This window comes from Saccopteryx leptura, chromosome 1, assembly GCF_036850995.1.
Source record: "Saccopteryx leptura isolate mSacLep1 chromosome 1, mSacLep1_pri_phased_curated, whole genome shotgun sequence".
Taxonomy (NCBI): Eukaryota; Metazoa; Chordata; class Mammalia; order Chiroptera; family Emballonuridae; genus Saccopteryx; species Saccopteryx leptura.
In genome coordinates, this window is record NC_089503.1 from 199,447,447 (window position 1) to 199,461,779 (window position 14,333).

The window sequence follows — 14,333 nt, forward strand, 5'->3', positions numbered from 1 at the left end:
TCCAGTAATTTGTCAGAGCACTTTATTTCCTCAGCATCCAGCATTCACTTACAGAGAAAATAGCATTGCCTTTGCTCCTGATTCCTTTGCACATGTGCTGATGAGATACGTTTACTAAGATCTGACTTATGTTCACAATTTGCAGTCCTTAAACACTGAGGAAGATCAAGATGTGTATCTGGTGTCGCTAACTCACAAATGTTCTTTATGATATGAACCTTTTTAATGTGCTGCAAAACACTTGTTCTGTCAGCACTAATTGCTGTGTATTTTTCTATTCTATGTCATCACACAAACCAATAGCTGTATAGGATGTAATTAAATTATAGCAGAGTACTTTCATTCTACAGAACCATTAAGAATAATGAAGTAGCACTAATGTCTGCCTTTGAACAATGTCTGTGACCAAGAAAATGCAAAAAGGGGGTTTTAGCATGCCCCAGTTTCTTTTTTTCTTTCTTTCTTTTTTAAGTGAGAGGATGGGAGATGGGGAGACTGTTGCATGCACCCTGACTGGGATCCATCTGGCAACCCGTCTGGGGCCACAGATGCTTAAATCAACCAAGCTGTTTTTAGCACCTGAGGCCAATGCTCAGACCAACCGAGCCACTGGCTGCGAGAGGGGAAGAGAAGCAGATGGTCACTTATCTGTGTGCCCTGACCAGGAATCAAACCTGGGACGTCCATATGACAGACAGACACTCTATCCACTAAGCCAGCCAACCAGGGTCCCCAGTTTCTACTTTTGAAACTGACATATACTTATATTTATAGATTGATTTTTCAAAATTTTCATAACAAACTGGTAATAGTGTTTGCATTTGGAGAGGGAGACTTCTGAGTGTATGTCTCTTGTATTGCTGTTCAGTTTAAAAAAATAGTTACATTTTAAAATATTAAATTGAATATTGCTTCTCCTATATCTCCTAGTGGTAAGCAGAGCCAGGTTGCTGAGTCCTTCTTATTTATATATTTACTACGTAAAGAACAAAACCAAATTTACACACCACACATTGATGATTTTGACCAAATGAGTGAAATATATGCTAACATGTGATAGTAATAATAATATGCAACTCCTCATGGCACGCTCAGTGATTAGATAAGAACATAGCCAGGAATTCATTTGCCCCCCAGAACTTCATCTTGTCATTCTGACTGTTCTTTCACTCTTTTTGATAATGTGACTTGCCTTGTTTTTTTCCAAGAAAAGAGCATTAAAAATATTAACAAAGAAAAATTCAAGTTCAACAATATAAATAAAAACATGTAAATGACCTAACAGGAATCCAGTTGGTAGAATATTAGCTGAGACTGTGAGCATCGAACTTGTATTATTTGTGTGCCTTTTGTGATGATGATTAAGCAGGTAAAAGGAATTTCTGTGAATTTATGATTGACTACACATTTCACATGTATGTAATGCATGAGAGCAAAACAGGGTCATTGCTTTTCTGCTCTGAAAATATCAAGTGAACTTTGAACCCCTTTAAAGACTACTTAGAAGCCATCTTGAAACATCAGAAACTCTCAGTGGTTTACGACTAGACTTCACCACACAGTCTATTAAGTGATTCTGCAGCCAAGAGGCACACTAGCTTATTTGCGCATAAGGCAACAGAAGCCAGGCCCTGTACAGAATTTTAAACTCCTCCTGTTTTTAAAACAGAACATGGCTTTTGATGTATATTCTTGGTTGTAAACTGTTTTGTAGTAATCCTAGTTACCTAAGACGGTCTTTATCATCCCCTTTCAGAGTTAGGGGCTCTTTGGTGGGGGACTTGGAACTACATCAGCAGTCTGAGTGCTTAGTGCTTGGCAGTGCTTTTCAGCAGGGCAGACACTCAGGATGGGTGTAATGGTCACATGGTTGGGGACGACGCCTGCATTCAGTGACATGCTGGCTATCTGGGCAGTGGGGTCGGTGCTTTGCAGCAAAGAACTGTCTTGTGTCCTGTATGACTTTTGAACATTGCATCAAATGTAAATCAGTAATTTTGTAATATGTAATACTTTTATAAGCAGTTATATTAAAAGTTCAGTAATGTTCTTTTAGAATTAAATACTTTAAAATATCAATAATGATATAAATACATTCTTATATATCTTTATACATTATTAGCTCATTCAGTTGTGAGATTATCATAGCAATAATAGAAGCCTCTGAGAGAAAGCACAATGCTGTTCAAATTCATATTGCATTTGATTTTTTTTCTAGAAGGGAGACATATGCAGTATGCAAAGATTTCTCAGATTGTTAAAGAAACATTTAATCACCTGATTTCTAGTCATTCAGAATATGTGAAATGTAGCAACTCATTGGCTGCCTATGTAATTGAAAGAGGTAAGTCTATAAATATTTGTAATGTGTTGATATATAGAAAAACTATTAAATATCTTAATGACCTGAACTATACTATGATAGTATTTTAATTATCTTTGTTCCTATTGTTTTTCTTGTGGATATTATATGATTCCAACTACATGTTATATTTTATTTACTCTTTAATGTTCTAGGTTGATCATTAAAGTTTGAATTCTATAATCATCTCTAAGTAAGATATTAAAAATAATATAAAACAGTTTAATTTTTGGTTTCTCTCTTAAATCTAAGATGATAACAGTTAAAAATTGTTTTTGTGATCCAAAAATGCATGAAAATTTATAGATAAGAACTGATAGGGTTAAAATCTTTGGGAACAGATGAGACTTAAGCTGGATCTTCAAGGGTTGATCAGGTTTGGATAAAATAGAGGAAAAGAAGACATTCTTAGAGGCAGAGAGGGACGAGAGTGGCAGTGAGAAGACTGTGGGACGGGGGATGCCCTGCTGCGAGTGCACAGGGTGCATGTGAGGAGTGATACAAAATCCTTTGACTGACAGGCTGTGACCGGACTAGGAGTGGCTCAAAAGCCAGTCAGATCTGGATTTAGTGCGGTTGGAGATGAACTCAGAGGTTTCCGAACAGGGACTGACTGTGTACTGTAGTTGTCGGCATGTTAGCATCAGCCGGCTCTGCTACTTAATGACTCTGGCCAAGGTGAACGCCTAACGTCTCTGCCTCAGCTTGCTGCCTGTTTCTTCAGAGTAGAGATTGTAAAGTCACAGAGTTGTTAGGATTAGATAGGACAATGTACATAAAATTTTTAGTCCAGTACTTGGCATGTAGTAAAAGCTTAATGAATTTACATTTGTGACGATTAAGGTATTTGATGTTTAAGTAATAATGGATGAGAAAAAATTTTTTAAATACTACAAGGGTTGAATCTGAATTAGGGAATGACAGCTAAGATGGTTGTGATGGAGTACCAACATTAGAACTGAGATAGACATGAACAGGAAGAGAAAAATATGTTTTTAAAGAACATTATTTGAAGTTTCCGTGGAGAAGGGTGTTTTCATACACACGGGAAGCGGGTGTGAAGTGTGTGGAGAAGAGTGTGAGGGAGGAGAGTAAGTCTGACCTTAGACACGTGAGAGCCTGAGGAAACTTAGCACACGTTCCTGGGCTGACTCCCACCTCAGTGCCTACTTAGAATGTGTTATTAGACACCCAATATGGGTGTGCCTCACTGCCCAGCCAGCCCGTCTGCAGGGGGATTGGTCACACACTCCCTGTGACAGCCAGTTCATACACCCCACAACCTCTCTCTTATCCTTGCTGTCACCCAATGGCTTTGCCTTATAATTTTTAATTGGTTCTGTAAGAAACTACCAGACCCAAACGTGCTCACATCCTCAGCCAGCAGATGTATGTGCTTTCCTGTCCTTGCGTCCACCTTCTCTATTCTCTATCTTACAGTGAAGGGAGGATCTGTCTTCCTAAAGACTCATCCCTTCCCTTAAATTCTGAATCCATTCTCCCTCACCACTCCGTAAATTCCTTTTGGTTATCCCCTCTTTTTCCTGCATTATCAAACTTGAGTATCTGCCTGAGACATTCATTGAAGGTCGTATTACAGAGCTGAGAAAGCAGCTCAATTCTTGGCCTCACTGTCACCTGTATAGGCCAGAACTTACATCTCCATCCCAGAGCTTTTCCTTTGACCCACCCGCCCCTCACCAGAAGGAGCAGCTACACTGGGGGGAAGGGAACTTTCCCCACCTGCTCCTACCCTCTAGCGTTCTCCATCTCAGTAAGTGGCATCCACCCAGTTGCTGAGCCAGACTGAAGATCTAGGTCATCCATTCTTTATCCCTTTCCCTAGCACCCTACAATTTATCTCGTAGTCCTTTTGATTATATCCCCAAGCTCCGTCTCAGATTTGATCATTCTTCCCCATCGTTTGAGACTGAAGTCATTTAGACTACTGTAACAGGGCCCTAATTCAGCTTCTTGGATCCTGCATACCACATTCTCCCTACACAGAATGTGACCACTATGCTATTCGCTCCCTTTGGTATCTTTGCCATAGGTCTTGGACGAAATCCACAAACTCCTTAGCACAGATATGATGCTTTTTGTAACCGCGTTTTAAGCCATGCCAACCACACTGTTCTCTCATAGCCCAGGGTCTGCATGAGCTATTTCTTGTGACTGCAGTACCCCTTCCCTCCTGCTTCCTCCTCATCCTGAAACTTGCATTTCAGTTTCTCAGGGAGGGACTCTGCAAGTAGTCTGCAAGAGGTTACACATCCCCTGCTATTCTTTACATTAGTCCCATATTTGTTTTCTTCCAGTCCCTTGTCACAACTTGTGATTTGTGTAGTCTCTTCTGGCATGTTGCTCAAGGTTTTACTCCAGTGCCTGGTACTTGTTAGGACCTCAACATTTGACTTAATAGAAGTCCTTTAGGTTGTTACAAATGTGAAACTGAATTCCATTTGAAAGACTAAGAGGAGGGATTTTTCTTAAATCTTCAACACCAAAGTAAAAGACAAATAAGGAAGATATTCAGAGGAGAAAATTTAGAGAAAAAAGAGCAATGGACTACTGATGAGCGTCTAGAAAGACCCATGACCCCATAGCTAGGATGTGTGAGGAAAGCAGAACAGCGTCTTTTCTGAGCAGAGTCAAGGAACCCTCCACTGGTACGCAGCAAACAGTAAACAGAGCAGAACTGCTGGGAAGGGCAGAAGGTGCTTGTTTCTTCAAAGTAAGCAGTTACAGTAGAGCAAATTAAAAAAAAAAAAGACTAGAAATTGGTTTGTAGAGAGTTTGAATAAAGAAAAATTATAGGCACTATATATTATTTGCTTACTACAGAAGTAAAATGGCAAATGAAGTCTCAGCAAGTCAGATAAATCTAGATGTAGAAGTTAGATGCATATTTAAAAACCAAGGATATCTGGTTATTCTAGTGCTTGTAAAAATTTAGGTGAAGTATCATAAATTTAACATGCTGTTTAAATTGAGCTATTGAAGCACTTTAAAAAATTTTTGCTTCTTAGAAGACAAATTCTTATTTGAAATTGTAGAATTATTTTTTCATCTTTTTGGTCAGTATTTTACTAACTTTAAATCGAAGTTTAAATGGAGGTTAAATGGAAAAGGATCGGGAGAGGGCAAGGGCGGTCAGAGTAACCTGCTGCTGTGACTGACCCCTGCAGCTGGACAGCACGAGGTCGTGGCCCTCGGCACAGGCGAGTGCAATTACAGCCAGTGCATCAAGCCGGACGGAAGGGTGCTGCATGACACTCACGCTGTGGTGACGGCAAGAAGGTCCCTCCTCAGGTAAGGTCACAGACATTCTTGGTGCCAACCAACATCAGTGCTTTTGGCCCCGAGGAGCCACGTGTGTCTTCATTCACAGACAGGGAATTACTGAACTTTGAACCGAGCATGTGACAGTCTCTTTCTCATCCAAGCCATCTGATCTGATTATTTCAATTTTGGAAACCTTGTCATAGTAGCTGCAATGTCTAATTTGTGGGTTTTATTGGCTTGTATTATCAAAACCTTTTTTTTTTTTTTTTTTTTTGTATTTTTCTGAAGCTGGAAACGGGGAGAGACAGTCAGACAGACTCCTGCATGCGCCCGACCGGGATCCACCCGGCACGCCTACCAGGGGCGATGCTCTGCCCCTCCGGGGTGTTGCTCTGTTGCGACCAGAGCCACTCTAGTGCCTGGGGCAGAGGCCAAGGAGCCATCCCCAGTGCCTGGGCCATCTTTGCTCCAATGGAGCCTCGGCTGCGGGAGGGGAAGAGAGAGACAGAGAGGAAGGAAAGGGGGAGGGGTGGAGAAGCAGATGGGCGCTTCTCCTGTGTGCCCTGGCCGGGAATCAAACCCGGGACTTCTGCACGCCAGGCCGACGCTCTACCACTGAGCCAACCAGCCAGGGCCTTATCAAGACCTTTTGAATCCAGTTTTAGTCCTACAACCTTTTTTTAAAGATAAAAATACCATCTTTTTACTGATGAAAGTAATTGGAGAGTATAGTTTTAAATCTAACCCAAACAGACTTGGTTGTTTTCACCCTGAATTAGCCATACTTAACCGAAGCACCAGTAGAAGCAGACGGAGTCCCACTCCTGAGGTCTGGGCACATTTACCGTATAACAGAGTGGATAGGTAATGTTAGGCTGGCAGAGCTGGGGGGAGGGGGGAGGAAAGCGTGCCTAGTTTCTTCTTTCAAACTCCTCAGCCAGTCCACTCCCTACAAGGGGGGTGAAAACATGAGAAGTGGGGAGTAAGTGTTACTTTGTAGTGTCCACTAGCTTTTGGTTCTCTTGCCCCATTAAATTTACTTCACATAAAACTTTTTAATAGAAATCCCCATGTACTTATAAGTGAAAATAGGATAATGAATTCCAGCATTCTGGTACCAATATCAAATTATCAGTATATGTAGAATTCTTTTTTAGCACGTGAGAGAGAGACAGACAGGAAGTGAGAGAAAAATTAGAAGCATCAAGTTATTCTCTTCAGTTGTTCACTGATAGCTTTCACATTTATGCCTTGGCTGAGGATGGAGCTCCAGCTGAGCTAGAGACCCCTTGCTCAAGCCAGCGACCTTGGGGTCATGTCTGTGATCCCGCACTCAAGCTGGTGAGCCCACACTGGAGCCAGATGAGCCCGTGCTCAAACCAGCCACCTTGGGGTTTCAAACCTGAGTCCTCAGTGTCCCAGGCTGACGCTCTATCCACTGTGCCACCTCCTGGTCCAGCAACTCTTGCATTTTTTTGTCTTCACAGTCTGGGAAAGGAGGGAGGTGGGTGTGATGTCCACAGTCAGAGGAGGTGGGTGTGATGTCATAGGAAATGATAGCAGAGAACTTGTGTGAAGTGAGAGTGGAGTGGTGGCCAGGGATGAGCAGCACCTGAAGGAAGGCCATGGGCAACTGGGCTCCAGGGAGGGTTGCTCATTAAGTAAGGCTGAGATGATTTTGGGAGTTATCAACATCAAAATTATTTTTTATAATAATCATTTTTTAAATAATGTGACTTGATAAAGTTATAACTCATTTATTTTAGGTACTTTTATAGACAACTTCTGCTCTTCTACAGCAAAAATCCTGCTATGATGGAAAAATCAATATTTTGTACAGAGCCAGCTTCAGATTTACTCACTGTCAAACAGAATATCAACATTTACCTCTATATGAACCAGTTGCCTAAAGGATCAGCCCAGATTAAGTCACAGTTGTAAGTACTATAGAAGCAGTTTTTAAAAGCCAGTGGGATGGTCATGTCAGGTAGTCAGAGTCCCTTCAGCAGCAGAACAAGTAAAATTGTGTCTTCACATCCCCTCCAGCCTTCACGTGCTACTGGGAGACAGCAAGGGCCACGGAGTCCGTCTCCCTCCCCTCAGGGTGACCTGTTGCTACTACTTCAGTATTGATGTGCTTCGACACATTCTTTTCTGTGCTATTCATAATCTCCTTTCTAGTTTGAAGAATTCATAAACTTTATGAAAGGATAGATTTATGTGCTCTTAACATACTAATACAAGAGTTAAGGAATGCATTTATTTTTCTGGTGAGTGAATGCCCAAAACCTCATTATTTTGATGAATGGGAAGCCTTATTTAGGATGAAAATGAAACAATACAAAGAAACACAGAGCAAAAAGTGAAACTCACTTCAAGTCTGACCATCTAGAGATAACCACGCTTAACATTTTGCTAAAAATTCTTGTGACACCTTTGGAAACAAGGGCAACAAATATTCCTGGAGAATAGATTTTATTGTTGTAACACTATTGGAGATAAATCTTGAGTACAGATAGTTTTCCATTTTTAATTGCCTCATTTTAAAGTTTTAAATATTTATATAGAAAAAATAACTCAGACTATGGTAAGAACAAAAGATTAGGTTTTCATTTTATTCTAAGACACATCAAGAATAGCTATATGAAATTGTCTGTGTCTTGGTTCCTTTCTGTTTGGAACCAAGTTTTCCATTCCAGCCTTTGGGTTTGCATCTACATCTGTTACTGGAATTAAATGTACACTGGCCAGTTCAACGTTTGAGAACAGTTCTTAGGTGCATGTAGCTTTCACTTTGTCAGCTTTGTTTTTTTTTTTTTAATGAAACAGTTTATTCTTTTATTATTATTTATTAATTATTGTATTATTTTCTATATGAACATATATATTTTTCAATGACAGTTTACATTCAGGATTACAGTATTTTGTATCAGTCTCTGGTATACAGCACAGTAGTTAGACAATCAAACACTTTACAAAGTGACCCCCACCCTAGTATTTCCAGTCCCCATCTGCTGCTGTACATAGTTATTAAAGTATTATTGACTATGCTTTATGCTGTACTTTACATCCCCATGACTAGGAGCAGCTGATTCATACTTCTTTATCCCTTCACCTTTTTCACCCAGCCCACTTTCCCCTTTCTCTCTGCCATCCACAGCCTGATCTTGGTATTGAAGAGGCTGCTCGTTTAATTTACTCTCCTTTTTGAAAAAAAATGTGACTTTTCTCCAAATCTGGACTTGCACTTATGTTCTCAAGGCTGACACCATAACGTGCTTGCTGCGTTGTCATCGGAGGCTTGCTTGTTGCCAGTGGCTCTCACATGCTTGTTTTCTTTGCTCAGCTGCCAGCTTTGTTTTTTAAAGGAAGAAACTTTCTTTTCTTTTTCCAGGCGTCTTAATCCACATTCGATATCTGCATTTGAAGCCAATGAAGAACTAAGTCTCCATGTAGCTGTTGAAGGCAAAATTTATCTGACTGTCTACTGCCCTGCAGATGTTGCCAATAGAGTGAGCAGCATGTCCTCCAGTGACAAACTGATGAAATGGGAGGTGCTCGGTGTGCAGGGGGCACTGCTGAGTCAGTTCATACAGCCAGTTTACATCAGCAGCATCCTCGTGGGTGAGTGCAGCCTGGTCCCTCCTAGCGCTTTCACAGAGATACCCTGTGCTTATCAGTATAAAAGCAGGTAGCCTCATGTGTACTTTATTTAAGGGAAGAAAACAGATCCACTGTTTTGTTGAGCTTTTCATTTCATGGTGATTTGTAATCATGCTTAGTATAATGTGACTTTTGTCATTAGAGACCAAGATCTAATATTTTTAGTTAACCAATCAGATGTATTCTATTCTTGAACTTATACTTTAGTTTGCACAATATTCGGTTTTCACCTTTCTTTTGAAAGCTGTTTCTTTGAACTTCTCATATCTAATAGCTTATATTTAGTTATCCCTGAAATAAGAAAGATACTAAATGCCCATTTTGGTTTTTTCCTACCCTTATGCTTTTTGCATACATTTGCTCATGGTCTCGATCCTCTGAGTAGGAAGTAAGTAGAACACAAAATCAATAAGGTGAATTAGTAAAATACCTTCCTTGATGGGGGATATGACAGAATGCTGTATTTAATGGTTTTCCAGCTATTATTTCAGTGACAGTTTGAGGGCTCATTTCTGTAGTTCCCATAAAGTCCTGGTTGTTTCAAAGCCTTAGGTACTCCTGTGAATCAGTTGAAATACTACCATTGTTTAGCTCTTCTGCTTACTGTTAAATTTTGATAACAATTTCACATGGAAGCTTTGGAGCCTCACCTGGGTATTGTCTTTGTTTTTAGGTGGCTATTTCTATTATTTCTTCTAGTTTTGTTTTTTTGTACTTTTGTATATTTTATACCCATTTCTTCAGGAATTTCTTGTATAGGTGATGTTTTAATGCCACCCCTATAAATTTAATAAAGTAAATAAAAAGAAAAGCTGTCAGTCAGGTGGATTTATACTAAGCATGATTACAAATCACCATGAAATGAAAAGCTCAACAAAACAGTGGATCTGTTTTCTTCCCTTAAACCTTTGACTTTAACCTTTGAGTTTCATGTTAGTATTTCAGATCATTTTGGAGAAATCAAATCAAAACTTCTCAATTATATGACTTAATTTTTGAGATATGTTTTTTTAAAATAATTTAGACTCAAGATATAATCAGACTCATACAGATAGAGTTAATAATTAAAACATACATAAGGGAGAAAAGTAAACTTTCTAATAAGATATTAATATACCTGATTTCTTTCTATTGAATTAGATTTTGCAACACCCCATTAAAACATCTGGTGAGACAGCTGGTGTTGATGGAATCTTGTACAGAGTGTGACTCATGAGGTTTTAATCCCCAAATGTTTCCTGCTCCTTTAGGCACAGCCAATGTCATTTCTTGTTACAGTTTCCCTTAGTCTGTTTGGGCTGCTACAAAAAAAAAAAAAAAAAGCATCGTCTGGGTGGATTAAACGACAGACATTTATTTCCACAGTTCTGGAGGGTGGGAAGTCCAGCATCACAGCGCTGGGAGGTCCAGTGTCTCAGTGTCTAGTGTGGCCACTTCCTGTGTGCTCACTGTGTCCTCATACAATGGGAAAGAAGAGGGGCTCTCTTTTATAAGGACACCCATTCCTGAGGGCTCCACCCTATGGCCTCATCATCTTGCTAAGGCCCCATCTCCAAACACTGTCATGGTGGGGCTCGGGCTTCAGCATGGGAATTGTGCAGGGACACACTTAGTCTGTAGGGCAGTGTCTAATGAGCACATAACATTTTCTTTTGAATTTATGTCTTCTTTTCATTATAGGTACAATGACTTCCACAAACCTTATGTTTTCCCAACTTTTTTTTTGTGCCCACATGCACCTTTAGCCTTCATTTGTCAGTGTCTCTTGATTTGGAACTTTCAAAGGAGTGCTTAATAAAAAGGTGTCAGAGAAACTCATGTTTTTTTACATCATATTCTAGTTCCCAGATAGTCATAATGAATGTGAGTCCAGTGGCTAAGTCAACACCTCCAGTGAAGTGGACCCAAAACTGTGAAATGTGTGTAGTGGAACATAACAAGTCTTTAGTGAGAACCTCTAACCCTTGAAGGCAAAGAGATCTGTAGAGTTACTAATTTTTAAATAGGAATGACTGGTCCCTAACTTCTCTATTAAGTTTGACGCAGCCCTTATACTAATAACATTTTATCTTTTTTGAGCTCTTTTCAACAATTATTTTAAATGAGAACTCTAAGCTTTTAGTATTGCCCAGAGCTTTAGGTCATTCTTAAAACAAAACAAAACAAAAAATACTTTGTGTTGTGAAACTAGAACATTGTGGTATTGAAACAATTGTAGTTTGTGGCCCTCAGATATGGAAAAGTAACATACTTTCACAAACTTTTTCTCAGCCATATTTATTTGCTGCAATTTTTGCTGGATTCTGAGAAATCCAGACAGACTGAGCCACTTCTTTCTGGTGAACCCTGTAAAAAATACCAGTTTCCTACTGGGTCATCTCTGGCTCTGCTTTTATTCACTGCAGTGCACACTGCTTTCTGTAGAAGATTTGTCTTTAAATGGAGCTTCTGGCTGTCCTTGCCTTGCCCTGCTTCTGGTAAAGAATATAGAAGCAGCTTCCCAAGAGGAACCATGGGAGAGGGAAGGCTGCAAGGTGAAGGATGCGGAATGAACTTGAGACTCACCAGTCCTTGGACTCTGTGCTCTCTGACATTGATCTGTTTATTCTGCTTTTGCTTCCTAGGGGATGGGAATTGCAGTGACACTAGAGGCTTGGAAATTGCTATCAAACAGCGTGTTGATGATATACTCACTTCAGAACTTCCCATGTTTTACTTGGTCAACCGACCTCACATTAGTTTAGTGCCTTCTGCCTTTCTGCTTCAAACAGACGTGAATTATAGATCGTTAAGTCTGAACTGGTCACAAGGGGACATTTCTTTGGAGATTGTAGATGGCCTAAATGGGAAAATCACCGAAAGGTCAGCATAACTAATTTCTTTAAAAACTGGGTATTACTTAGGTAAAAGAATACATTTTAATGCAAGTTTTTATTCTAGCTTGTTTTGGATATAATTATTTGAATTCTGAGCAGTAATAATAATAGATATCATTAATTGGATATGACTATGTTGTAGACATTGTTTCTGATAAGACAGGCCTGGAGAAGTTCTGTAACTTATTGAAGTTACATAGTAAGTGGAGGAGCCAGCATTCAAAATCAATTTCCAGAACTTGTGTTTCTCCAAGTGTCATTTTATGACCATTAAAAAGTTCTCTAGGTTCTGAAGATTAGCTCAGTCGGTTAGAGTATTATCCTGAAATGCCAAGATTGTGGGTTTGATCCCGGTCACAGCACATATGGGAAGCAACCAATGAATGCCTAAGACAGTGGAACAACAAATGAATGCTTCTCTCTCCACCACCCTCCCCTCCTCTGTCTCTCTAAAACCAATCAATCAATAAAAAAAGTTTGCTAACTTTACGCTCAAAGAGGAAGTATAAAGTGAAACTGCAGAATATTTAGAAAAGAAAGGTTTCCTTTAATAAGTCTCACCTAGAACTTGGCAGATCTATAGCTAAAGCAAAGCTGACTGGGAAACCAGTACTTGAAATGTTTGTATCAACAAGTAATGGAAATAAGCAGGATGAAGAAATCAATAAAACTAGAAATGTGAAGATGTAGAAAACAGAAAAAGAAGTAATCATAAACTGATTTTGTGAAAAAATTACTAATCTCATAAAAATAATGGAGTAATTACTCAGAAATAGAGAAAATTAAAAAATCATAAGAAACTTCTTTGCTCAGTCAAGCAAATGTATTTGCAAATCTGAGTTGAAATGCATAATTTTTTAGGAAAAAATATTTCTAAAACTGGTAATAGGAGGGAAATATCTAAACAGGTTATTTTCATGAGAAAGCTATAAAGGAGGTACCCTAACTCTTCCTCAAAAAAAGCACCATTCTGAGGTAGTTAAGAGAAATTTTAAAGACCTTTAAAGAGCAGGAATTTGTAGCATTATCTAAAAATGATGGAAAATATTCCAGTGCTTTTGTTAGTCAAGTATATCATTGATACGTAAATGTGTAGAAGAGTGCCACTCAAAAGTTACAGACCAAGCTCACTTTTATATCCAGGCAAAATTGCTAATAAAATATTAATTAGGAAACAGAATCAAGCAGTACATTAAAATAATAATGTATTTTATACAGCAGTACCAATTGGGTTTTTTTCTAGGAATGTGGGATAGTAACATAATAAAAATAATACCAGGTTAGAAACTCTTATTGATGTAGTAATTTGTCAGATTAATTGATTTCGGGAAACATACCCTATCTATAAATTCAAAGAAGGCATGCAAGACAGCTCTACAGTTATTCTAGGTAAAGATGCTCAGTGAAGCCTGACCAGGTGGTGGCACAGTGGATAGAGCATCGAACTGGGATACTGAGGACCCAGGTTCAAGACCTCGAGGTCGCCAGCTTGAGCGCGGGCTCATCTGGTTTGAGCAAAAGCTCACCAGCTTGGACCCAAGGTCGCTGGCTGGAGCAAGGGATTAGTTAAGTCTGCTGAAGGCCCGCAGTCAAGGCACATATGAGAAAGCAATCAATGAACAACTAAGGTGTCGCAATGCACAACGAAAAACTAATGATTGATGCTTCTCATCTCTCCGTTCCTGTCTGTCTATCCCTCTCTCTGTCTCTGTAAAAACAAAAAGATATGCTCAGTGAAGCAGGAATAGATGTTTTTGTTAAGGACTAATAAAAGTGTGTCTTTATTAGTCCAAAAGTTGATGAATCTCTAGAATATTTTCACTGACATTTAGACAAGCATGATTGTTTACTGTTATTGTTGTTATTCAGTATTTTACTTAATGCCTTTTAGACAAGAGAAATAAATGAGGTATAAAATATTGGAAAGGAGAAAGTGAAGTTACCACTGTTTGCATATGGTATCACTTTATAACTGAAACGCCCAAGAGAATCATCTGAAAAACTACTAGAATGTGCCTGACCAGGAGGTGGTGCAGTGGATGGAGCGTTGGACTGGGATGCAGAAGACCCAGGTTCGAGACCCCAAGGTCGCCAGCTTGAGTCCAAGGTCTCTGGTTTGAGCAGGGGATTACTAGGTCTGCTGAAGG

General features: G+C 39.4%; 1 protein-coding gene across 1 annotated transcript in view; it reads left to right on the top strand.

Moving 5' to 3' along the window:
* ADAD1 (adenosine deaminase domain containing 1) overlaps positions 1-14,333 on the top strand; it is a 28,763-nt gene that overhangs the window by 6,131 nt on the left and 8,299 nt on the right. The window contains exons 6-10 of the mRNA XM_066360902.1: positions 2,219-2,344; positions 5,551-5,674; positions 7,414-7,584; positions 9,042-9,271; positions 11,935-12,172. Of these exons, the coding sequence (XP_066216999.1) occupies positions 2,219-2,344; positions 5,551-5,674; positions 7,414-7,584; positions 9,042-9,271; positions 11,935-12,172 (889 nt within the window). The remainder of the gene's footprint in view (positions 1-2,218; positions 2,345-5,550; positions 5,675-7,413; positions 7,585-9,041; positions 9,272-11,934; positions 12,173-14,333) is intronic.